Consider the following 26,460-nt stretch of genomic DNA (forward strand, 5'->3'; position numbering starts at 1 on the left):
TGATGACTCACACGGTGGTAGGAGAAAGAGACTTTGTAAGTTGTCTATGAGTTGTTTTCTAACTAACACACACATCCTGTGGCATGTACATATTTACACACACACACACACACACACACACACACACACACAAAACACAAAACACAAATAACACAAATAAATTATATAACTAAAATATGGAATTTAAAGAGGATCTAGGATTGGACAGATGCTCAGCAGATAAAAGAACTGGCTGCTCTTCCAAAGGTCATGAGTTAAAACCCCAGCAACCACATGGTGGCTCACAACCATCTGTAATGGGATCTGATGGCTTCTTCTGGTGTGTCTGAAGACAGCTACAGTGTATTTATATATAATAAATAAATAAATAAATAAATAAATAAATAAATAAATAAATAAATAAATAAATCTTTTTATAAAAAGGATCTAAAAGCCAAAAGAATGCTAAGAATCTAAACATTAAAAATTATCAGATAACAAAAAGAATGAATTTGGCAGACATGGCTCTTTTTTTTTTTTTTTTTTTTTTTGGTTCTTTTTTTTCGGAGCTGGGGACCGAACCCAGGGCCTTGCGCTTCCTAGGTAAGCGCTCTACCACTGAGCTAAATCCCCAGCCCCAGACATGGCTCTTATAATCAAAATTTACAATGCAAACTATTTCACAATAAGCAATTATAAAATACAGTAAGTGCCATCTAAAAGTGTGTTCTAGATTTCAACATTCCATTATTAAAGGTATCTTCTTAAAAACTTCAGATGCTAGAGTATGACTGTGAGAAAACCAACTGTGTTAATATAAAGTTATCAACTCAAAAAAGAAAATCAGAATCTGTGAACAGTTTATAAATACCTGGTATTTCTGTCGTCTTCAAAATTCTAACAAATTTGAGATGATTCATCAGAATATTTGTGTCAATAACAATTAGAAGCTTTTTGTCTGAGGCAGTATTTGCTAGAGAAGAGAAGAGTTAGTATTTCACCACACCTGATAGTAATAAATTATGACTACATTTGGTATCACAGAAGTACAGATAATTCTTTTAAATTTACAACCTGTCTTGTAAGCTTACTGTTAGAAGAGAATCAATAATAGGATTCTCAAGCTGCTGCCTAACTGGCCCATCACTTGCTGCCATGTAAATTCCAGTCAAGGGTTCCCTGAGGAAACCCACAGCTTTGTTTAAGCTGGGGAGACTGGGCAGGGGAGAAGGACTTGTCTAGGTCAGAGAGAGTAAGGCCTGGTGAGGCAGAAATGCAGGAACAAACAACAGCAAAGCCTATAGACCTACCCATAGGAAGAAGTCCTTTAAACAGGACTACAAGATTCATGTTACTGTAATTCTTAAGGGAAAAAAAAAGTTATCATACATTCCCACACCAGTAAACTATCATAAATTGTCTGGTGATATATTTTAATCACAAATTGACCTGCTCAGCAGTAATATGGTTCTAAACCCTGCCCTGCATCCCTGGTAGTTATGCACTCAAAAAGTATAAAATTAATTTTATTATATCTTCAATAACATATCATTGAAAAACTAAATATGTATAAAGGAAAGAAAATATATAAAAATAGGAGCATTATTTCATAGGACCCATGTGTAGATCTAGTTATTTCCTACCAAATTATATAGGAAAATGCTTGGAAATTTGTAAAATATGAGTATTTTAAATATGGACAAAAGATAGAACTATAATTTTTACAGAGAATTCAACATAGACTATTAATCTTCCTTATTTATCTATTTATTTACCTATCTATCTATCTATCTATCTATTTATTTATTTTTACTTATTTTGAGACAAGGACTATATAAGACCACATAGAACAGGCTGTCCTGGAACTCTATGTCATCGTCCAACATGGTCTTAGACTGTTAATCCTCCTGACTAAACCTGCCAAGTACTGGGACAAAAGTTATACACCACCATGCCCAATGCTTTGATTGCTATCACCAGTTCCCAGTAGTTAAAATAACCAAAACTTAATGATATCAACAAGGAAACTATGAAAACAATAACTTTAAGCAAACTGTCTATCTGGTCAGTGCTTTAGAGATTAAAAGAACTAAAAGTTATAAAAGACAGTGCATAACTTTATTACTTCTTGGGAAAGAGAAAGTGTCTGATGGTCTAACAAGATAAGAGACACACCATTATGACTTAAATAAGCACATTTTAACATTTTCATCTGTACACTATAAACTCTAAATACTGACACATCAATTATTAGAAGGCATAGATCATAAAAATTAACATACAGAGTATATCAGCAGAAGAATGTACATCATCCTCCACCAAGTCAATTTCCATACTCATTAGCTCCCCAGATGGTGGACCTGCAGGTAAGTCCACACTTTTCCCCACGCGTGCAGCATGAAGCTCTTCCACTATCTGCATCTAAATTGTGAAAGACTCCAGTGAAGTATCTGAGTTACTTACTGCAGATATTTAATAAGAAAAGAAGCAATACAACACAATAACACCTTACAGAAACACAGACAACACAGTAAAATATGGACTTATTTATAACCACTTTTTTTTTTTTTTTTTTTGGTTCTTTTTTTTCGGAGCTGGGGACCGAACCCAGGGCCTTGCGCTTCCTAGGTAAGCGCTCTACCACTGAGCTAAATCCCCAGCCCCTATAACCACTTTTAAAACTAGTTCCTTTCTGGGGTCTCAGGAAAGCAAACTGTTTTACTCCTTAACAACTTAATTTACCCATCTATAGAGAATATTAAATTTTGCCTATTTTCTTTAGGAATTTTTTTCTTGTTTTCCTGACACAAGGTTTCTCTATGTAGCCCTGGCTCTCCTGGAACTCACTCTGTACACCAGGCTGGCCTTGAACTCAGAGATCCACCTGCCTCTGCCTACTGAGTGCTGGAATTAAAGGAATGTACTACCATGGCCCAGCAAGGATTTTATTTATTTATTTATTTATTTATTTATTTAGATTTATTTATTTAATATATGTGAGTACACTGCAGCTGTATTCAGACACACCAGAAGAGGACATCAGATCCCATTACAAATAGTTGTGAACCACATGTGGTTGCTGGGAACTGAACTCAGGACCTCTGGAAGAGCAGTCAGTGCTCTTAACCACTGAGCCATCTCTCCAGTCCTGGATTTTATATTATTAAACTAAGTCATATGAAGTTCCTTATATAAAACCTACTATCCAGACCTCTAAATAAGTTCATTCTCGTTTCTCTTCTCACCTCGAAGTACTTGAGTCAGCTTTCTCTTACTGAGTGTGAGCTGGAGCTATAGATGAACCACAGAAAGCTTAACCTGCATGTGTGAACCGCTCTACTCAATCCCTAGCTCCACTAAAAGAACAAAAATGTCTCATCCATCGCCCCTGAGATTTCTAATATTATTTATCAACCATCAAAAACTAAACACTAAATCTCTTATTATTTATTGATCATATTTCACTTTAAAAGTTTAATTTGTACCAGGGAACAAAAGAGTGCTTGCGCACAAGTACCTTTACCCACAAGCCATCTCCTTGGCTCTGAACTATAAATCTTAAGATCCCTTTCACTTTAGAAGTATCTCTTATGATATCTTGATATAAAAAAATTAAAGTATAGTCTGGGAATGGTGGTACACACCTATAATTCCAGCACCCAGAAGGCTGAGGTTACAAGATCATGAATTCAAGGCCAGTCTTCTTCATACAACAAGAACAAAACCAGCCTGAGTTACAAACTGATAAACTGTCTCAGATTTTAAATTAAAGAGGAGGAGGAAGAAGAAGAGGGAGAAGAGGAGGAGAAAGAAGAGGGGGAGGAGGAAGAAGAGGAAGAGGAAGAAGAAGGAGAGAAGAGAGAAGGAGGGCTGGGGAGATGGCTCAGGGTTAAGAGCACTGGCTGCTCATCCAGAGGTCCTGAGTTCAAATCCCAGCAACCACATGGTGGCTCACATCCATCTGTAATGGGATCTGATGCCCTCTTCTGGTGTGTCTGAAGATAGCTACAGTGTACTTATATATAATAAATATTTTTTTTAAAAAAAGAAGAAATAAGAAGATATTCTCTTTAAATCAGACATAAACAGTCTCCCATCAAGGGGCACTGACTCTTAAGACAGAAAAATATAAATAACTATTATAAATAAAGGTTCTCAAGAAAATAGAAAATGCTAGTGAATTTTAATTACTAAGACAACATAAAATATACAGAATAATTTTATGAGGATAAGTCAGGAGAGTCTAGGTAGGAAATGAAGCAGTAGGAGAATAAACACCGTGAACTGTGATCTTCACTCAGTACCATGAGTAGAAAAATAAAGACCATGTAGGTGCTGCATTGCATTTTGGCAACTCTAGGTATATACACTCAAAAGCGTAACATTAAGCCAAAATAAAAGCAAGAGGTAAGTAAAGGTATATTTTTTTCCAATGCTAGGATCAAACCCAGAACCTTATATTGCTAAACAAGCACTTTACTGTGTACATCCCTAGCCCCAGCAAATGGCCTTTGATGACCTAATTAACTCTTACAAACTGAACTTCCTAATAAACCACAGGATGGACAGTATTTTTATGGAGTTTAAATAGACATTATGTTCATACTGCTAAGGTTTTTACAGACATTTTACTAAAAGTAGGAACTACTTAGCAAGGCACCCTGGCATATACCTGGCATATTCCAGCATTCAGGAGGTGAGGCCAAGACAGGAGAAGGATCACAAGTCTGAAATCAGCCTGGGCTACATAATGAGACCCTGCTCCACATCACACACACCCCCAAAAGAAAGAAAGAACGAACTTTGAATTTCTTTAAAATAATCAAAGTAAATCGGTAACCTCTTCATCTGTATCTTGGATAGTCTCAGATGACACTGAAGAGCATGGTGTTTCAAAACTCTGAAATGAAAAAGGGTTTTGAGTCAGGCCTTGTATAATGTATAACAGCCTCTCTGAACTCAAGTTATCAGAACTGGTTATTTCTCCTCATCTCCCCACCTCTCTCTCTCTCTCTCTCTCTCTCTCTCTCTCTCTCTCTCTCTCTCTCTGTGTGTGTGTGTGTGTGTGTGTGTGTGTGTGTGTGTGTGTGTTTGTGTAAATCGGAGGACAACTTGGGGAAGTCAGCTTTCTCTTTCAACTATGTGGGTTCCAGGGATCAAAACCAGGTCATCAGGTTTGGTGCCAAGTGCCTCCGTCCACTGAGCCATGTTGTCAGCCCCCACCACACCAACAAACAAAAATGTCTCTAGACATTAATAAATACCCTGAGGGATAAAACTGCCTCCATATGAAAAATCATCTCTAGGAGAGAAAAGCCCTGTGCTACCAAGTCATAAAATGTGAGTCACACTCTTTAGGACTTTTAAGGTCATTAAAATACTCATCTTTCATTAACAGAATTATATGCTACCCTAAGGAATATCCATCATAAAGATAAACAAAGAAGCTTTCAGTGGCAGAAAAAGTTATTCAGAAATCACTTAATTGCTTCACAGACCTAAAGTTCACTGAGCTATTTCTTAAAGTGACCTAATCTCACAACTGGAGAAATCTAAGGACTGTATTACAGCTAGAGAGAAAAGGCAAAAAACCAGAGTTGTATTATACACAATGAGAGCGCTAGAGGGCGGCTTGGTTTTGTCTTCTAAAAGAGGGTGAAATATCTTTTCACAAACTCCAACTCTGTGCCAGCACTTTAATATAATATTTATAATTCCTTCTCTCTTACTTTAAAATTTATTAAAATTTCTTAAGGTTTTTCGAAGAAATGTCAAGGAAACCAGAACAATGGGAACAGCTCGTTAACTAGACTTTCTAAGTTCCTGTGATCTTGTTTAGACTGGCCCTTCCTGGTGCTCCCTAACCCCCAAATTACCTCCAGAGAGGTCAATGAGTCTATCACATAACAATGCAGGAAATTATGCTAACTGTCTGAAATTTCCTAAGCCTATTACAAATGTAAACGGTGGGCATTTTACTTACTGCTGCACCTCACCAAGCTTTATTAAATACACTGAATGAGGTCAACAGTTTTATCTGGAGTCAAACTGACTCTAATGAGAAAACATGACTATCTTGCTTCCCTGATTACCTCTCAGTGCCACTCTTCTAACTACGAAATGCAAAACAAAATGCTAGACTTTCCTGTGGGACGGTCTTAGTTATTGTTCTATTGCTATGAAGCAACACCATGACAAGTCAACTCTTATAAAAGAAGCATGTAACTGGGGGCTTGCTTACAGAGTCCTAGGGTAATTCACAATCATCATGGCAGGAAGCAGACAGGCATAGCACTGGAGCAGCAGCTGAGAGCTACATTCTATCCACAGGCAGCAGGCACACATTGGGCCTGCTTGGCCTTTAGAAATCTTAAAGCCCATCTAGAGCAACACACTTCCTCCAACAAGGAAATACTTTCTAATCCTTGCAGTTCACCAGTCCGGAACAAAGCAAATATATGCGCCTATGGGGCATTCTCATTCAAACCAGCACAGATGTAACATCATCTCATTATTTAACCCTGGATTTCCATCCAATACTTCTCTTTCTGTCTCTGTGTGTCTCCTCTTTTCTTCTGCTAAATGCAGAACATGCTAGCCTTGAACTTGTGACAACATCCTGCCTCAGCCTCCAGAATACTGGGATTATATAAGCATGCAATGCCATAGACTCTGTGTGTTTTTGTTTTGTTTTTAGGACAAAGTCTAGTGTAGCTCCAGGCTGGTCTTGAATTCACATATAGCTAAGAATTCCTGAACCTCCTGCCTCCACCTCCCTGGTGCTAGGATTACAATTGTGTGCTATTACACCCAGATTTTAAAGTGCTAATGTTATAATCTGAATTTCTAAAATTTCTCTTAAAGGTAAATAATTTTATTCACCATAGAAAAGATCAGAGAAAGATTATTAAAGTGATTCACAAATATCAATGTAATCTGGAAGAAAGAATGTCCCAAGGTTTCTAGCCTGGGTTCTGTTCCTGTTGTGACACAACAGAGGCATCAAGATTAGTACATGAAAGCAGCTCACAGAAAGACTGGAAATGCATCTCTACCAGGGTTACATGTAAGATCAACACATGCACAAGAAAAGCTTGTGATATACAAATATGGGAGAAGGTGGTCAGAATCCCAGGGGACCGGGGCTTTTGAGCCTTGGACTTGTGCTCTGTAGCCTACTTCCATTCTCAGGACCACCATTATATTTTTTAATAATCAGTCTTCATTCCTGTAATTATCAAAGTGTACAATTCTTTCTTCCAAGACACTAGAACCAAGAAATCTCAGTGGATACACTGCTATTCATATAAACAGTGCAATGTCCTCTGCCTAGAATACTTCTACTTCCCAATTCCACTCCACTCCACCTTCGCCTGAGTAATCTCTACCCATTCTTTTATTCTCAGTACAATGCTGGTCTCTCTGGCCAGTCTCTCTTAAGTCATAGTGTACCCAGGTTGTATTATTCTTACATTATACATCCCAATATTAAGTGAGTACTTTATTATATTTAAAGAACTTTCTCTCCTAACATGAGTAAGTCTTCTAAAATCAAGACCATGTGTCTCTTATAGGCTATTTTTTTTTCAGTGTCTAAACAGCAGAACAGAGAAAGTGATCTGTTAAAGAAATAAGTCCGTTAGAATTCACTCCTGCAGGCTCGTCTACCTGAGTGTAGAAAAGCCTCAGAGACTATTACTGAGCTCATGTCAAAGGACTATGGGAACTGACTCTCTGCATAACCACATTCCTTTTTGTTACTAATACTTAACATCTGCCGTGAAATTGAAGAACAGGGCAGCAGTTAGTTTCACAAAGCCTTGCCAAAGATAGTATATAAGGAAAATAAGTAGGAAAAGAAGTCTGAAACATGACACGGACACACACATAGACCCAGGAATGGCTAGCTCTCACCAAGGGCACAAGCACACAGGTACTCCAATCTCTGAAAGTGCACCTATTATAATGTTATATATTATTACTATGTATAGTAATTACCATATACTATATATGTATGTGTACATATACACATGCATACCCTGGGTAGAATATGATTCTAATTTAAATGTGATAATGCAATGCACAAGGCTGTATGTAGAACCACATGTAACAGAGCGCTCACAAAAAGACCAGAAAATCCACACTAAAATGACATGGAAATGCACCTCTGTGCAGCGGGTAGGAGTTGAACGGCTCAAGTTCATCTCTGCCCTGGCCAGCTTCCCCTCTTGGAAGTGTCTCTTCTAATAAATGTCACTGCCTAAACAGCATTCTTTCTGAATTAATTCTCTCCTTTTGCTTGTCTACTTGTCTCTGTCCAATTCTTTGTCCCACAGCACAAGAACCCAGATATCATACTATGATTCCAAAACCAAGTGGTATCAATATTATCCTTACGAAGCTGGAATGATAAAGAATATACAGGACACAGATACAGTATCTGCATGACTGAATTAGAATCAGTCCTCTGTGATTATCACTAATCACAGAAGAAACAAAAACCTGAGTATTTTAAATACTTGTACTAAAACCAAACCCTTCATTTTATACATTACCTGGGCACAGTTTTCCTTAGAATCTGAACCATTTGTTTCTTGGTGCTCGAGATGGTACTCTCTTCTCCTCTCACAAACAGTGTGCTTATGTGTAGACTCTGAAAACAAGTTTTCAGTTTTGTGCCTCTCCAGACTTAATGACACCCGGTGACTCTGCAAGTGTTCCTTCCCCTCCTGCTTACTCTTTGACTTACTGGAATCCACACTAAAGATGTTTTCTTCTGCAAGCTTCTGGAGGGCACTAGAGGATTTTTTTGGAATTTTGAAGCTGATCTTCTTTCTTCCTGATTCAAGTGGTTCCTTGATTATATTGCTGAAATTATAATTCTGAGGAGGTTGGTTTTTCGTGCATTTCTCCAATTCTTCAGAACTGTCTTTATTGTTTTTTTCTTTCTTGAGCTCCTTCATCTTCTTCTGAATAAGTAAAGAAGGCCAATTCTTTTCCTTTGTCTGGTCTTCAGCTTTAGATTTCATATCTTTGGTAATTTTAATAAGACTACGGCTTTTTATTTCATAATCAAGCTTACTTCCAATATTTGTCAATTTACAATCTTTAAGTTTAGTATCTTTAGCTCCATCTGATGAACTACTGTGTAAAGTAATTTGGTTACTGTTTAAATATGATGCTACTTGGGTCGAAGAACTGAATTTTGGTCTCTTTTTAGGCAGGCCAACTTCTACATTTAATCTATAAAGCAGCACAGAAACTCAGGTTAGTTCTATTTGTTGAACATTCTGTGGCAATGTGTCACTACCTTAGAGTTACCTAGGCTCATTCTAAACTTCTTAGAAATGTGAGAAACAGGGCCGGAGGCTCAGTGCTTAAGAGTTTGTACTGCTCACGAAGAAGTTCTGAGTTTCATTTCCAGAACCCACATGGGTACTCATAACTGCCTGAAACTTAATGTATACATTACTTTTTATACTTATCCCCATTATTAACAAAAAATTCCTTAACTATAAACTTTGAAATTTTTATCCAAAGAATGAAGAAATTAAAGAAAACCAATTTCCCTGTATCTACTATCATTCTTTACATCTTTAATTGCAATCACATGATGGTTAATTAAAATAATTTTAGAGTCATATCTATAATTTGGAAAATTATGTATTTTCTCACAGGTAAGGTATAAAGATAATCCATATGATTTCTAAATTAGCTTCCCAAGATCACTACTAGCAATATAATAGTTATGTATCTTATTATAATTAGGTATCAAAACCAAGTCCCTAAAGTGAATAAAAATCTATACTGTGTCTGAGTGCGTTTATACAACAGTATTGATGAATTTTTTACTTAACTTTTTCTTAAACTTCTAGTAATGATATTACCAGAAATATCTGTATGCAGAACAGTACTAATCAAAGTAAATACAAGGTTTTCAAAATTTAAGTATTTTGTCCTGGGCCAGCAAGGTAGCTCAGTGGGTAAGGGTACTTGCCACCACCATGTCTGACAACTTGAGTTCAATAGCTAGACAGCATATAGTGGAAAAAGATCTACTCCTCCACAAATATACCATACCCAGGCACACATACATACCCCTAACACAAAATAAATAAATATAAAAATAATTAAAATTTAAGTAAACAAATACTTAATCCTGATGTTTATCATGGTAGCTCAAGGTAAGATAAGAAAATCTTGAGTTCAAGATCTAACCTAGGGGCTGGAAAGATGGCTCAGTGGTTAAGAGCACTGACTGCTCTTCCAGAGGTCCTGAGTTCAATTCCCAGCAACCACATGGTAGCTCACAACCATCTGTAATGGGATCTGGGATCTGATGCCCCTTTCTGATATATTTGAAGACTCTCAGTGCACTCACATACAGAAATAAATATAAAAAGAAATCTAACCTAGGCTACATGGCAGGTTCCAAGCCAGCCTGATCTACATGGATAGCAATGGATAGCAACACCTGTTCCTCAATTCCAAGGGTGTCGATACAGCCCAGTGCTTGCCTAGTACTCGGGAGTCCAATCCCAAGTATTAAAAAAGCTTTTCTTAGTCTAATTCTGAGCCCAAACTGTAAAAAGATGTCAAGAAAAAAAGAGAATTTACCTTTTCATACTGTGTTTTCTGTTTGTATTATAGTATACAATGTCTGTATCATCTGGTTTCTGAAATTAAAAAAAAAATTATTAAGAAAAATATAAATTGTGTGCTGTTGTTGCAGTTATAGGGAAGAATGGAGAACATCTGTGTTTATGAATAGGCTGCTATAATAATTTACTTAATCTTTCTAATCATCTTGGAGCAGACATTATTTTCTTTATTATAGACAAAGCACCCAAAGCTTACACATTTTGGCATCTTTCTTTTTTTTGAAAGATTTTATTTTATTTATTTATTTATTTATTTATTTATTTATTTATTTATTTATTATATGTATGTAGGTAAGGACACTATCATTGTCTTCAGACACACCAGAAGAGGCCATCAGATCCCATTACAGATGGTTGTGAGCCACCATATGGTTGCTGGGAATTGAACTCAGGACCTCTGGAAGAGCAGTCAGTGCTCTTAACTGCTGAGCCATCTCTCCAGCCCCTTGGCATCTTTCTGATCATCACAGTGAAGGTTAGTGGCACTGCCATGATCTGAAACACATCTGTCTGACTCAATTCCACCATCGCATCTATATGTTCAGAGGATCCAGATACAAAAAGCTAAAGGGGACATAAACAGTATGTACAGCACAAGGATATAACTAAAAGTAGAAAGTAAGCAACGGGGGTGGCAGGGTGTCTAAATAAAATTAAAAAGAAAGAAAGTAGAGCAACAGTATGTGCTAAAAGTTCAAATGTCCACCATTGAAAGATGGGAGATACTCATGGGAAAATGTAAGCAAAACATATGGGAAAATTGAAAGCAGTAAGTGATATGAATTCAGCAGAAAAAAAAAATCAATCAGCCCAGCTAGAGAGGGTAGTGAGAATTCTGGTTTCTTTAAAAACCCAGTTATTATGTGAATATGCTTTTGTTTTAATCCCAGGCGTGGGAGAAGAGGATGCTTTACAGCAGGTGACTATGATTTGTCTCTTGCACGAGGAGGCTGCTGGTTCCTGCTGCTGCAGTTGGTCAAGTGGATGTGAGCAAAGAAACCAGAAGATTGGACTTGCTCCCAAAGAACACAATACCCTTAATCATCAGGAATCAGTTTAAAGAGATCTGTACCCCCTTTCTCCCTCTACCTGGTATTGGGGGTTGGAAGGGGTTGAGGAGGAATAAAGGTCGGAAGGGTGACAGATATAAGAAGCCATTAAAGTTAAGTCCTTAAAAAAAGTGCATCTACAAGAGGGAGAGGGAATCTGTCGAGTACAATGGAGAGAGAAACGAACAGTGAGGAGGGGAGAAATTAAATAGTTAATACTGGACCAAATTTAATTTGGCAGAGGACGAATAAGACTGGGGCTGGCAGTGCATACACTCAGTATGTGGAAGGCCTCTGGCCTGATCCCCAGCACTAAAAGACTGATACAGAGAACAATAAATTGAAACAAATTTAATCACAATCATGTAGCACATTGTATTTCAATCAATGACAGACCACACATGTAATAGTGGCCCATGATGAAACTGGAAAAGAATGCATGGCTGCAAAAAGCCAGGAGAAAAGGAAACCTCAGGAAAACACAAGCAACTCCCAAGAAAAGCGGAAGCTTTTGCAGACCTCAACAAGCTACATAAAAGCTTTAAAAAACAGCCTGCAACACCAAATGGTTTCCATTAATAAAGAATGTTTATGCTGCAAGCCATATATTGTCAAATATATGATGACAAAAGAAGACAACTACAAACCCATCTCTAAAGATGACAGCCCTCAAAACCAGTCTCAGGCAAGTCTGTGGAGGTCTGTGCAAGGAAAGCACTAACATCACAAAAGACAAGAGCGCACGCCACATGCTGTCACACATGCCAGATTCTGACCCTAACCTTGTGTGGAAACTGGCAATGTCTATGTCTGTGTATCTCCATGTGTGTAAGTTTTTAACCAAAAATTTTAAAGAAAAAATTTAGGTTACATAGAAAAAATTCATAGAAAAATACAAAAAAGTATTTTGTACATTTAATAATGTATCTTTTAATCTGTTATTATTGCAAATGAGTCAAAAGGCTAAGTGCTAAAGTTATAAAGTGAAAAGGCTACATTAAGTTAAGGTTGATCTATTATTGGAAAAATGTTTAACTATATTTAATATAGCCTAAGTACATAGAATTTTTAAACTTTAATATAGACAGTATTGCACAAGGCATTCACTTACTCACTACTTATTCATGTAGAACAAGCTCTAGTCTTACAGTGTAAAAATACCATTTTAATCTTTTGTAACCTTTTTATACTATTTCCTTCCTTCTCCTTCCTTCCTTCCTCCCTCTCTCCTTCCTTTCTTTGGAAATAGGAATCTCGCTTTATACCCCAGGCTGAAGTATAGCTGTGTAACTAACCTAGGCTAACCTCAAACTTCCAGCAACCATCCCTGCCATAGCTGCCTAAGACTGGAACTACAGGTGTGACCTAGCACTGTGAAGTGAAGACAGTGCCTCCTGGGAACTCACTGGCCAATCAGTAACCTTAGTGAGAGACTCTGCTTCAGAAGAAGATGAGAATGACTAAGGAAGATATTCAACACCGGTTTCTTGCCTCCATGTACATATGCACACACTCATAGGAACAAAGAAGTAAAAGACTAATATATTACTTGTGGCAAATAAAAAGGAAAAACAAAACATTAGTTTTTCTATTGGTTTTCACAAACAAAGCATAATAGGAAACAATTATAGAAGAAAATACAGAAATTTTATATTATAAACCTTCTAACAATGCATTAAAACTTTACTATGTCCAAGTATACTGACTGTCAAAGCCTAGTCCCAATTACTTGAAAGAGTTAAACAGAAGGACTGACATTCATCCAAGAGTTCAAAGCTCAGCAAAATAGTAAGAGTTAATCTCTTGAAAAAAAAAAAAAAAAAAAAAACTTAAGGGTTGGGGATTTAGCTCAGCGGTAGAGCGCTTGCCTAGTAAGCACAAGGTCCTGGGTTCAGTCCCCAGCTCCAAAAAAAAAAAAAACAAACAAACAAACAAAAAAAAACCTTAAGAAAAATAATATTCATTGAGTTATGGTGTCTGAGCACTTACCAGTTTTCTCTTCTTGGTTGAAACAGGCTTAACACAGTGTTCTGAACTAGTAGAACCTGCTGAGATTTCTCCCTCTTTCTTGTCCTAAGAATGTCATTCAGAATAAAAAATGAATGGAAAAGCACAAAACAGAGCATGACTTAATCATGTAAGTTGACATTTTCATTTAAAAATGAGCTGAGAGCACTGAGAGACACAAACTTTAGTAAGAAGGGAGGCTCAACTAGAAGGAAGAGTGAAGGAGAAATGATATCCCTGGGTGATTACACCAGAGGTGAGGTAAGAACATAGTGAGATGGTATTGCCTCAGTGGGATTCAGTCCATAAGACAAACCTTATGTCCCATTTTCAATGGATCTTAAATGTAAAAGGCTTAAGACAATGTTGTTTGAAGTACCTACTATTTTACCAAAGATATAGCAGACCATGAGTTGAGTCTTAAAAAAATAAAATAAAATAAACCCTAAGTTCTTACTTCCATAAAGTTTAAACCTAGTTTAGAAATATAGAAATACCTACTCAGTTTAGAATGTTAGATAATGCTATAGATGAAATAAAATAGAGAAGTCGGACAAGAAAGGTGAAGAGCTTTAAGTTGGAAGATTTGCAACTTTTAAACAAACGTATTCTTAAAAAACTCCACTGACAAGCTGAATGAAGAAGACCAAGTAAAGAAACAAGGGCTGGGAATGTAGCTCAGTTGGTAGAAGGCTTGTCTAGCATATCCATGGCCCTGTGTGCGATCTCCAGCAACACATACACCAGGCAGAGCAGTACATTTGTAATCCAAGCACTCAAGAAAGGAATGGTAAGGTAAAGAGAGGACAGTGGATAGCCTTCTCGGTCCCAGAAGGGGCTTTTAACATGAGGACCCACAAGAAAGTACAGAGCCAGGACATGATGTATCCTGACTCACTGTATAGGAAGGACCACATGGGCAAAGGCAGAGGCAGGGAGAAGAATTTAGAAACCAGTGGAATAACTAAGGAAATCAAGTTCTTTGCTAAGATATGGTAACAGCAAGAATGGAAGCAGTGAGACTGAATATGTTAAAGAGAAAACTGACAGAAATGATTCTGTCACATACCAAGTGTTTGCCTAAAGCAAAAGAATGGACTATAGTTGACTACATTAGGAAAACTGAGCTTGGGTACTTGAAAGGTTATAGCTTAAAAAAATGTAAATAAAAAGGCTGGGTTAGTGGCACACTTCTTTAATTTCAGCAACTGGGAGGCAGAGGCAGGTGGATCTAGGTTCAAGGCCAGCCCAGTCAACCTAATGAGTTCCAGGAGAGCCAAGGCTATAGAAACACCCTGTCCAAAAATAAAAAGGGGGGGGGGGTAAAAAGAGGGATACGGGTAAGAACTGTGTGTACTGATGCACACCTATAGCCCCAGCTCTTAGACCAACTAAGACAGGAGGATAGTGAGTCTAAAGCTGGATTGTGCTGCAGTAACAATGCCCTGAAGAGCCTGCTTCAAGAAAAAAATATATGGAGGTGTTGGGAGCAGCCTCATGTTGGAAGCAGTCTTCATGTTAGATCAGAAGCAACTATACTTTAGCCTTATGTTAGATCAAAGCAGCCATAGCTAGCCTGCACCTGCAGTTCTGCTTGAACTCAATAGATAGAATAAATCTGGTGGTCAGGTCACTTAGCACTGGTGGTCAGGTCACTAAGCAACCCACCCTACTGTTCCTCCCATTGACCAATTTACCCAGCCAATATCCTGGTCATCGAGCCAGGCTCATTCCTTTGTAGTTACCTAGCCTCTCCCCATATCCTGCTTCTACCAGTCTATCTTCTGCCTGAAAAAAATTAAAAATTGTCAGCTTGATCAGACTTCCTGACTTGCTGTCCATTCTTCGCATCTCTTGTCCCCCATTCTCTCCTAGGTGAACCTCAGACCCTGGTCGACTGCCCTGCGGGATGGGGCATGGAGGGACCAGCAAAAGAAATCTGAGAAACAGTCACCAAGAAAAAAGAAAAACTAACAAAGCAAAGTATCTCAGAAGTCAAGTGTGAAAAGTGGGTCAAGGAAAAGGTGTAATCAACTACAGCAAACACTGCAGGGATGTCAAGGCAGACTGCTCTCCACAGTTAACAGTGGACTTAACAGAAACCACTGCCAGTCTTGAAGAAAGCACATACAGAGGAGTAAGAAGAAAACTACTAAGTCTCAAATCTGTGATTTGCATAATAAAAGTAAATATCTCGTGGATCTGCAATAAAGTTTCACATCTCACTGTAACATTAAGGCACATTTTTTTCCATTACACATTTTTTAAAAAAGGTATCAGATCAGCAAATTAAAATTCTTACTTCATCAAAAGTTGGTGAAGAGGTAGTCTGTTTTTTCTGAGACTTTTCTTCCTTTCCACAAGATTCTTTGATAGACATCTTTGGAAACTAAAATAAACATTCAAAACGTATTTTAATACAGTAAAAATGTATCACAAGCCATTCTTCACTTAGCTAAATAGGGCTGAAATTATTTTCATCTTCTTGATACATCCAGCACAGCATAAGCTAAACTAAGCTTAAGGTTGTATTTAGTTGGATCTAAATAAATACCTATATAGTTGGCTTTCTACCAGACCTAGAAACTACAGAGACTCACAGGGACTCTGAGTTTCCTTCACTGAGGAAAGAGAACAACTTCATTTTACTGGGAATTATCAGGCTTATCTAGAGATACTAAGGACTCAGAGTTCTCACAAGACATACTTCCCCAAAAAAGCACACCTAAAAGCATTTCCCCTTGGCTGTAAGATTGCCCTGCAGGTTTCCAAAGACACATGAACTCCAAAGGGAGGGTTTTCTGACACAGACTGCCTTAGAACCTAGGTTTGTCCTTGATGGAAACTTTAAAGGCCCTCTGCGTAGCAACCACTCCTCATCATTCTCAACATAGAGCTCTCTCACTGTTTCACTTGTCTTCACTCACATTCTCTTGCTCTTTCAGGTATCCAACAACTTTTCTGGAATGCTCCTTAAGGCAATGCCTCTATCTCTGCCTTCTCCTTTAAGCATGAGATCAGCATTTTTGGCTGCCTAAAAAATTGCTGACTTTGCCCTACCTACACCTGAAAACAGATTAATCATAATTCTTCATTTCTTAATACACTGTCACACTATGTGATATTTCAAAGAAACTGCATACATTTTTCTATGTCCCAGTTTCATCTTCTCTAGAGATAACTTACCCTAGAACTTTTTTAAGGAAGCAAAGAGTAAAGTAGATATAAAAACTACTCTGAGGATGGTGAGATGGCTCACTAGTCAAAGTGCTTCCTGCACAGCCTAATGAGTAAGTTTCATCTCCTCATCCATGAGTGTCCTCATCTCCACATACACTGTGACACACATGCTCCCACTCTTATGCATACACAGTAAGTAATAAAAATGTTTAAATACTTTGCACAAGGTTGTATTTAGTTGGATCTAAATAAATACCTATATAGTTGGCTTTCTACCAGACCTAGAGTTCCTTGAAAAGTGTGCTACATTAAAAACTTAGGTTTTCAGCCCCAAGTTCTCAAAAAAACTTAATAGATAAAATACGCCTATAATCCCAGCACTTCCAAAGCTACAGCAGGACATATCCTAGGGCAGACATAGCTACATAAATTCTTCAGAGTAAAACTTTATTTAAAGAACAAAGCAAAAAACTGGAGAAAATTCATGATTGACTGGGTGAATGAATGTGTGATTTCACTTTTCTCAATGTATCAACATTTTTATTCTGAGATATTTCCAATTCTTTCTTAAATCACAGGTTCTCTGTCCATTTCTTAACCAGTTTTACTTTTCCAGCCCTGCTTTAGACCAAGTAAATACCATTCATTAACCAATAACCAAAACAAAACAAAAAAATCCAGAAAAGAAATGTAAGATGAGTATAGCCATACCTTATGGTCATAAACAGTCTCAAGCTTGTGGGCACTGGTAGTACAAAGCAGCATCCTGTGCTGGGATACAGTAGCCAAAGACTGGAAACATCACCAGGTCTGGTGGGGCAAGACAACATGGAAATAAAATCCAAAGAATAGGTTAACAGCTGGCAGTGACAATATGAACAAACTCTATAAGCCAAGTAATTTCAATTACTCCTGGTCATTTATGATCTAAACAGGTAGAATTGTATAAAATAAGATCTCCCATCATTCAGGAGGCAGTGCAGGCTACATAGTGAGAGACCCTATCTCAAAAAAATAAAAAAAAACAAATAAACAACAACAACAACAAAAAAAACAAGCCAAATAAAATAAGATTTAATGAACTTGAATAAAAGAAAAATGCTAATGGGGTGGTGGTGGGGACCTTAAAACTTTAACACGTAACAGTCAACAAACTTCTAAGAACCATCTCTTAAGTACCAAAAATGTTTGCCTTCAAAAATAGTTTATGGTTAACAGCTGAATTCATGCTAAACCTCTGGCTTTTTTTTTAAAGATTTATTTATTTTATTTATATGTGAGTACACTGTTGCTGTCTGTAGACACACCAGAAGACGGCATCAGATCCCATTACAGATGATTGTGATCCACCATGTGGTTGCTGGAAATTGAACTCAAGACCTCTGGAAGAGCAGTCAGTGCTCTTAACCACTGAGCCATCTCTCCAGCCCAAGCCGCTGGCTTATAAGAGTCTTCTTTTCTCTTGTCTAAAGGATTTCATTCCAGCAGGGTGAAAGGCACAAGAGAAAAAAACAAATAAATAAAAACATTCCAATCTGCCATGATGGTTCATGCCTATCTGTACTATCAACTACTTAAAGGCTGAGGTCAGAGAAACTGAGTCCAGGAATTCTAAGTTCTCAAAAAAAAAAAAAAAATAAGGAATAAAAGAACGAAAAGAAAATGCCCCGCAGACCGGCCTACAGGCCAGTCTTATGGAGGCACTTTTTCAGTTAAGATTTCCCTCTTCCCAGGTATGTCTCCAGCCTATATCAACTTGACCTAAAATTAGCAAGCACGTCATTCATGTGTGCTACAACATAGTTTATATTCATACAAGGATGAAATTCACATTTCTTTTATGCAGACTAGCAAACTAACTTAGGAGAACTTACAGTGTGAGCAGTTCTCAAGATTCCAACTTCTTTTTTTTTTTTTTTCCACTTTTTTTTTTCCTTTTTTCTTTTTTTTTTTTTTTCGGAGCTGGGGACCGAACCCAGGGCCTTGCACTCGCTAGGCAAGCGCTCTTCCTCTGGGCTAAATCCCCAACCCCAAGATTCCAACTTCTTAACTGTGGGTTACAACCCTATTTTGGCAACATTAAAAGGTTTGTGAACACACAGACTAAAAAGTTGAAAATCATGTGTAATGAATCCTATGTGTTTCTGGCCATCCTCCCTGGCACTATCTCCTGTGACTTCACCGCAGCCTTGAACACAGTATATGTGCACTTTTAATTTCACATGCCCACAAAACCCCCACGAATGCTGGCTGAAATACCTTGGCTCATATTCATGACTACTGTATGTCATGAACTGCAGTGTTCTTACTGGACATGCAAAACTTTTCTGCTCTTATAGAAACATATTAATAACAGCTTGAGTACAGAAAACAAAGAGCTTTAAACAAAAAAGTTTAGTATCTTCCTATAGCAATTCTTCAGCACATAAACATTTAATTACTGTATCTTTGGACTGTGTTGTCTTAAAATGTATGCAAATTGCTGTTTGAGTTTCTGGTTGTACTTTTAAAAATATTTTTTTAATTAAATTAATTTTAGTTTGAGAGTAGAAAAAATGTCCAACAAATTCTAAAATGATCTTAGACATACTGCTGGTATATATTATTGTTTATGTGAAGCAATGTTTTCAGCATTGATGATTATAAAACCAAACTATCAATCAATCAACTCTGAAAAGTTGAAGATTTTCTTGCAGTATCAAATATTCAGATTTATCAAAGATTTACTTCATTATATAAAAATAAATAAGCACACCATCATTAGCATACAAACTTTTACCTTTAATGGTTAAATTACATATATAAAGAATTAATTTAAAATAAATTTAAGATTTTCAGAAACATTTGATTTGTATATATTTTAAATTCTTATAACCCTGGGTCCAATAAAATCATTTCAATCGAAAAGGGATCAAAGGTCGGAAAGTTCTAAAAAGTCTTGCCATAAGATGGCTCGCCCAAAACATTGCAGCCTTTGGTACCATAGCACTTATAGTATCCTCCATAATAAACAGGGCTAACGTGTATAATCAAAATCACATTTTTTAAAGATTTACTTTATGAATATGAGTGCTCTGTGTATGCCGGAAGAAGGCATTGGATCCCATTACAGATGGTTGTGAGCTACCATGTGGGTGCTAGGAATTGAACTCAGGACCTCTGGAAGAGCAGCAAGTGCTCTTAACCACTGAGCCGTCTCTCCAACCCCCAAATTTCTATTGCTATAATAAGAACCATGATTAAAAGCAACTTGAAGAGGAAAGGGCTTATTTCACTAACATTTACAACACAGTCACTCAAACAGCCTAGCAAACAAAACCAAGTTTCTGGCATGTGAGTAACTTTGAAGTTGACCCTTGTCAAGTCTTTACATGAAAGTGGACCTTCCAGGTAGCATCAATGTATCCTCATTAAAGACCCAAAGCCTGATACACCCAAGAAGTTCATTTTTAATTCCTGATCCAGAAAAACTGTGGAAATTATCTTTATTGTAGCTTTTAGATATGAGTTAACAGCTGGACATTGGTGAACGACTTTGGTGCCAGCACTCCTAGAGGCAGAGGTAGTCAGATCTCTGAAGGCCGGCACGGGCTATAGTGTGTTTCAGAACATCCAGATCTACACTGAAAAACCTTGCCAGAAAAAAACAAAACAAAACAAAACAAAAAACAAAAATATAAGCTAGCTTATGCAGTAATGCAACTGATGCTTAAAATACTCTTTTAAATCTTTAAACTGAAAATTCCTTCATGCTTAGAAATTCTGAACTAAAATTGCCAACAGAATCCCCATGCTAACATTTAATCTGTTTTCTAGCTGATGCTAAATAAGGTTAAAATATTGAGTCAAGCACTCAAATTAATCATTTACTTTTTATAAATTTAAAAAAAGTAGGGGTTGGGGATTTAGCTCAGTGGTAGAGCGCTTGTCTAGCAAGCGCAAGGCCCTGGGTTCGGTCCCCAGCTCCGGAAAAAAAAAAAAAAAAAGTACTGAGGATGTCTTTTAGTGATAAGATAGAGTGCTTGTTGTACGTACCCAAAGGGGAGAGTGAGGGGTGAGGTGGTGTGTTCTATAAGTTAAAAATAACACGGGGTTGGGGATTTAGCTCAGCGGTAGAGCACTTGCCTAGCAAGCGCAAGGCACTGAGTTCAGTCCCCAGCTCCGGAAAAACAAACAAACAAACAAACAAACAAACAAACAAAAAAACAAAACAAAAAGTAACACCATTTCATTTTAATATAATATTTATTTATGTGCACTGGTGTTTTGTCTGCATTCATATCTCTGGGAGGGCATCAGATTCCCTGGACCTGGAATTACAGACGGATTCAATCTGCCACGTGGATGCTGGGAATTGACAAAGAGTCTCGAGCATCTCTACGGTCCTAGTTAGCATTCCTATAGATTGTAATAGGTGCTATTGTCTCACTTTTAATTGTTAAATAGTCAACTCCCCACATAGGAAAACTAGTCAGGAGAGGCAATGCTTTAAAAGGCCTTTAGTTGTCTTGTGATGCCCGGCTTCTGACCTTTAAGCCTGGGCTGAGGAGCTAAGCAAATACTTTACCACAGATAAGTACATTTGCAGGCCTTAAGGGCTTTCGAACTTGCATAAGATTGGTGGGGACAAAGTTTACGTTAAACTGGGGAAGGAAAAAACACCTTCAAACACTCCAACTAGGAAGGGCAAAGAGAGTGCAAACTTCTAGACAGCATTCCAAAGTGGCAAACAATCACACACCGCCTCCTATGGTTTCCCAACAGAGGAAAAAAACACACCTGCGAGCAAGCTTTATTAACTCGGAGTGTGAGTTTTGTAGCTGGGAACCTTCCCTCCCGCCTTTAACATTCAAGACAGTCCCAAGCAGGGCAACCTGCAAGAGAGTTCAAGTTGGGGTTGTCTTGGTTTGTTTGTTTTTTTTTTTTTTCTTTTTTCGTCTGCTCCAATGTGCTTATTAGAAATAAAGAGAAGAACAAATAAGGCTTCGGTGATAAACAAGTCCAGGATATATCCTGAGGCGCAGAGGATTCCCTGGTCATATTCCCCGAAATTCATCAAAGTGTCCCCAAGTGTAGACCTTTGTTAGTAAAAGCCTTAAAGAAAAAAAAAATCAAAATAGCAAAAGTCTCCCACAACCACACCGCGCTTATTCTGGTAACGTTAAGGTTGTAGCAAAATTGAAAAAGTGAAGAGTGATCGGTTCACAAGTGTGAGGAAAGTTGTGGAGAGCAGAGCCAGGACTCTACCACAGGGGGCTGACAGAAAAGCGCTTCTGGGACTCACAAACTGCCTAGACCCACCCCCTCAGAAGCCGCCATCCTTTCCCCCACCGCCTCAGGTCCAGCTGGAGCAACCTGGCTCCCGGCCACATACTCCACAGAGCGGGCCGACCGCCGACCAGCCCACGGAGTCGTCCGGCCCAGACCTCAGCTCGCGGGTCCCGAGCCGACCGGCGTCTGGGCACCTGAGGCCAGTAGTGAAAAGCCGTCGCCCAGCGAAACGCCCACGCGCCCCGAGTACCCTAAACTTACCTGCGCCCTCCGCAGCAACAGCGACGGCGACAGCGACAGCGGCGACTCCCTAGTCCAGGCGGCTGCCAAAAGCGCCTTCCCACAGCCCGCTGCACACTGGGAAATGTAGTTCTGTACTCGGACCCCCAGCCAGGCGCCGAACGCTCCAGGCAATTCTAGAGTTCTCTGAGCTCTCTGTGTGTTTCCTCCAAGGACCGGAACTGAGCACCGCCCAGGGGGCGCGATGGCTCCTGGGTATTGTAGTCTTATCTCGGTTCGGTGGCGGCCACTGATGCAGAGACGTACAGAGGAAACGGAACTCTTTCTCCTCATTGGACACTGTCCGCCACACGCTTCTGCGCAGTCTGTGTTGACTTCGTAACGCCTCGGGGAAGGGGAAGCCGGCGAAGGCTGGAATCGCTGCCTCTGGCTTTCAGTTTTTCGGCTCGCAGGGTTGGGTCACTGACGCTTCGCCGTTTGTCTGTGGCTCGCGTACAGCCTTCCCAATTGCTTCCCCGCCCTTGGATCCAGCCCTGTGTGCATTAACGTCTATTATCCCACTCCGCCGCGAGTCCCCTCCGCGTCCCCTGGCACGGAGGCCGTAACTATGGAGAATATGGCGGAGGAGGAGCTGCTACCCCAGGAGAAGGAGGAGGCCCAGGTCAGGGTCCCGACCCCGGATTCGGCTCCGGTCCCAGCTCCGGCCGCAGATACGGCTCTGGACTCGGCTCCGACGCCGGACTCGGCTCCAGCCCCAGCCCTTGCCCCGGCCCCGGCTCCGGCCCTGTCCCCGTCCCTAGCCTCTGTCCCCGAGGAGGCTGAAAGCAGTAAGTGCAGACGGCCTGATCTCTGCCGCAGAAAAGCGAGAAACCATGCTTCGCTGGGGAATAGGGGAGGCCCTTCTCCAAGGTGGTTTTTAATGTGGAAAGGCAGATTTAAGGAAATGGGAGGAGGAGGAACCAGAACGGCAGGTAAGAGTAAAAGGAGTACAGAATGGAAAGGGATACATCCATAAACCTCGAGGACATCATCGTGAAGGATGTGAAGGCCAGGCGTGAGGCAGATAAAAATAAACAATGAAATTAGTGGCTGTGTCCGTTAGTGTCTTTAGTAGTTTCCATCTCAACCCAGGCTACAGTAGTTAAAAAAACTTTCCACTGTGTTACAGTAATGGAGGTGCTAAGATCATTTAGAAACAACCAATTTGTCAGTCAGTACTTACACACACTGGTGGATTTGTCATATTTCTGTATTATATTTTGCTCCCAAGAATAGGAAATCCATGTCTTGTATGGAGAGGAATATGCTAAATACCAATTGAGCTTTGTACTTCATTCCAAAGGAAGACGATCGTGAAAGCTTAATAGCCCATGTTTTTATTCCCTGAATGTGTTTATACGAGTTCTGAGGGGTATGGTTTATCGGTTCACATAGGAAACATAAGACTGATAATTATTAGCACTTTAAGTATCTTCTAACACTTTGTACAGTGGGCCTAAGAAAAATTCAACAAGTTCTTTCAACAAATCTGTGGTCCATTAATTAATTGATCTTTAGACTCCTGAATTATCACTTATGAGAAATTAATTCATATTTCTAGGCCAACTTGGGGTTAAATGTACATAAAAACAGTCATAGTCTAAGAGAATTATTTTGTAGTTCTAAAACCACATTGAAGAGTAGCAGGACTGATCACAGGAAGGACAGAAGTCAGCCAGTAGGGTTCCTCATCATTTGGGGTCACAGCTCTTAGTGCAAAACAAGGCCTTTTCTCTCTCTTTATCTACAACCTTGATGGGTAGGGACTGTTAAGGGAGTAACTACTGCCCTCCTGGTTATGTTTAAATCAGAAACAGTTCAGCAGTTTGGGGAATGCTTCTTCACCTCCTTACTACTTTAATACTTTAAGATGTCCAATGGGGCATAGTGGCCCCACATGGTATGTATGCCTGTAATCCAGAGACTCAAGCAGGAGGGCTGGTAACTTAGAGATCAGCCTGAACTACCTAGGGAGACAGTATCTAAGTGTTAGAGGAAGGAGGTTGGAAACATTTGCATATATATGCTAAAACTTACAAACGTGTAGTGTGAAGAATGTGTGCTGTTTAAGAAACCTTTAAACACACCCTCAACACTTGAAAATGTTAGTCCTTTGAAGTCAGTCAGAGCAAGCCATGCAAGATGAAGAGGGTGACTCTCTGATCTAGAGTTGAAAATTGAGGAAAAAGTAACAGAAGTTGTGAAAGACCTTCCTAGTATATTGGGCTCATCTGATTTAACAACAAGTTTGCCTTCTTGATTATCACTACGTTATTAAAAAGAAAGCGGAAGAACAAGTTGACTGTCCAAGTACGGAATGATATTACCATGTTGAACCAGAAAGGATTTCACAGATATAAAAAAGAATTTTCAGACAGGTTTTAAAGTTTCCCTTCAATGGTAGACTAGATGGTTTTCAGTCTTCCTTTTCTAACTGAATAGGATCCTCCTCTTATATTGTGCTGCCTAATAGAATAATTCAGTATGTAAACCTTTCTGCAGCGTTATAGACCCTGTCTCACATACACACGTCTGATCTATGGAACAGAACCTTTTGAGATGTCAAATGTGGTAGTTTAGTTTGAATAAATGAATTCTCTTTTGATCATTACTGTCAGAGCTAAGAAACTAGAAGATAGTTTGGGGGATTTTTTGCCTATACTTTATTCTAAGTTTGCAAACAAGTCTTAGTATATGAAGTTAATCAAGCAAGCATAGCAGCTCAGACCTGTAATCCCAGCATTTGACAAACCGAGGCAGGAGGATAATGACTATCCTCCTTGTATCCAGCTTAGGCTACATAATGAGTTCCAGAAGAGTCTTGGCTATATAGTGAGCTCCTCTCTCAAAAAAGAAAAGTATGAAGATAAATAATACAATAATGTTTGTCACTCTTTGCTTTGCTTAGAAAACTTATCTTTTGAGCAGAAGTGTCTGATGGTGTTAGACTCCAGAATTCGTGATAAAAATGTGCTAGCTACTACATTCTAAAAGTCTTAGTGTTTTTTAAAAACTAAGTATCCTCAGTGGCTGCTGAGTACCAGCTCCTGAACTTGACACTTAGGCACCAGAAAGATGAGTCATATACAATTACTGCCCTTTTATTGTTTACTGTAAGAAAGGCCATAAAGGACAAAGATTATAATGAGGGGACTGAGAATGAATGGGAGGAGAGGCAGGATGAACGATGGCATCATCAGAAATGGAATTTAAATTCTTAAGGCTTTACATTACTGAGCATATTGACTGAGCCCTGAGATTCGTTCCATGGTCCTTTCTCTTGGGGTTGCTTGCCTGTGAGCCTCACCTGGGCTTATGCATTCCAGTCCCCACCGTGTAAATATTCCTTCCCTTCCTTCCCTTCCTTCGGAATGCACTGTATTCAGAACTCTTCATCCTTGGAAGAAGCAAGTCGCAGTTCTATCTGTCTCCTTTTCTGCACTTCCAACGTTTTTGAAAAAACAACCACACTGGTTTTCTGTGTTTGTTTTCCACTTGGTCATCTATTGTCTGCAGTTTTTAATGCAAGAAGCTGGGCAGTGGCGGTGCACACCTTTGATCCCAGGAGGATCTCAGATTTCTAGAGCAGGCTGGTCCACAGGGCCAAGTTCCAGAACATCCAGGCTTACACAGAGAAACTCTGTTTTATAGCCATGTTTTGTTTTGTTTTGTTTTTGTTTTGTTTTCTGGAACTGGGGACCGAACCCAGGGCCTTGTGCTTGCTAGGCAAGCGCTCTACCACTGAGCTAAATCCCCAACCGAGAAACTCTGTTTTAAAAACAAAACAAAATAAACAAAAGCAAAAGATGACGGGAGACTATCCACTAAATACAGTAGTCTTATTAATCTTTCTAGATTTAGCCTTTCCATACTTAGGTTTTGTGTATTTCTTTCATATATTATTCTCCTTTGGCTTCTCTGTCTCCGTGGTTCTCCTACCCATTCATTCATTCATTCATTCCTGAGCTCCAGACACAACATTTTAACTGCCTGTTGGACACCATTACTTTGAGTAGTACATAAAACATGCCATG

General features: G+C 38.9%; 2 protein-coding genes across 14 annotated transcripts in view; one reads left to right on the forward strand and one right to left on the reverse strand.

The window, feature by feature from the left end:
* Swt1 (SWT1 RNA endoribonuclease homolog) overlaps positions 1–22,551 on the reverse strand; it is a 57,486-nt gene extending 34,935 nt beyond the window's left edge. For 6 of the 8 annotated variants that reach the window (XR_005492213.2, XR_005492214.2, XR_010056907.1 and 3 more), the window contains exons 1-9: positions 22,409–22,548; positions 17,588–17,686; positions 15,999–16,085; positions 13,679–13,762; positions 10,597–10,655; positions 8,535–9,222; positions 4,820–4,879; positions 2,262–2,400; positions 851–952 (exon numbers count right to left, since the gene is read on the reverse strand). Coding sequence is in view for 4 of the 8 variants with exons in the window: in XM_017598703.3 (XP_017454192.1) it covers positions 851–952; positions 2,262–2,400; positions 4,820–4,879; positions 8,535–9,222; positions 10,597–10,655; positions 13,679–13,762; positions 15,999–16,085; positions 17,588–17,641 (1,273 nt within the window). In the remaining 4 variants the exon portion in view is untranslated. 8 annotated transcript variants of the gene reach the window in all.
* A 223-nt stretch (positions 22,552–22,774) lies between these two features.
* The window catches only part of Trmt1l (tRNA methyltransferase 1-like), a 33,062-nt gene continuing 29,376 nt past the window's right edge, over positions 22,775–26,460 (forward strand). For 4 of the 6 annotated variants that reach the window (XR_005492245.2, XM_006249992.5, XM_006249993.5 and 1 more), the window contains exon 1: positions 22,995–23,214. Coding sequence is in view for 4 of the 6 variants with exons in the window: in XM_006249992.5 (XP_006250054.1) it covers positions 22,995–23,214 (220 nt within the window). In the remaining 2 variants the exon portion in view is untranslated. Of the gene's footprint in view, positions 23,215–26,460 lie in introns of all 6 variants that reach the window. The other 2 variants (NM_001037192.1, XM_017598807.3) reach the window with 2 other exon arrangements.

The sequence above is a fragment of the Rattus norvegicus genome, chromosome 13 (assembly GCF_036323735.1).
Source record: "Rattus norvegicus strain BN/NHsdMcwi chromosome 13, GRCr8, whole genome shotgun sequence".
In the NCBI taxonomy this organism is placed as follows: domain Eukaryota; kingdom Metazoa; phylum Chordata; class Mammalia; order Rodentia; family Muridae; genus Rattus; species Rattus norvegicus.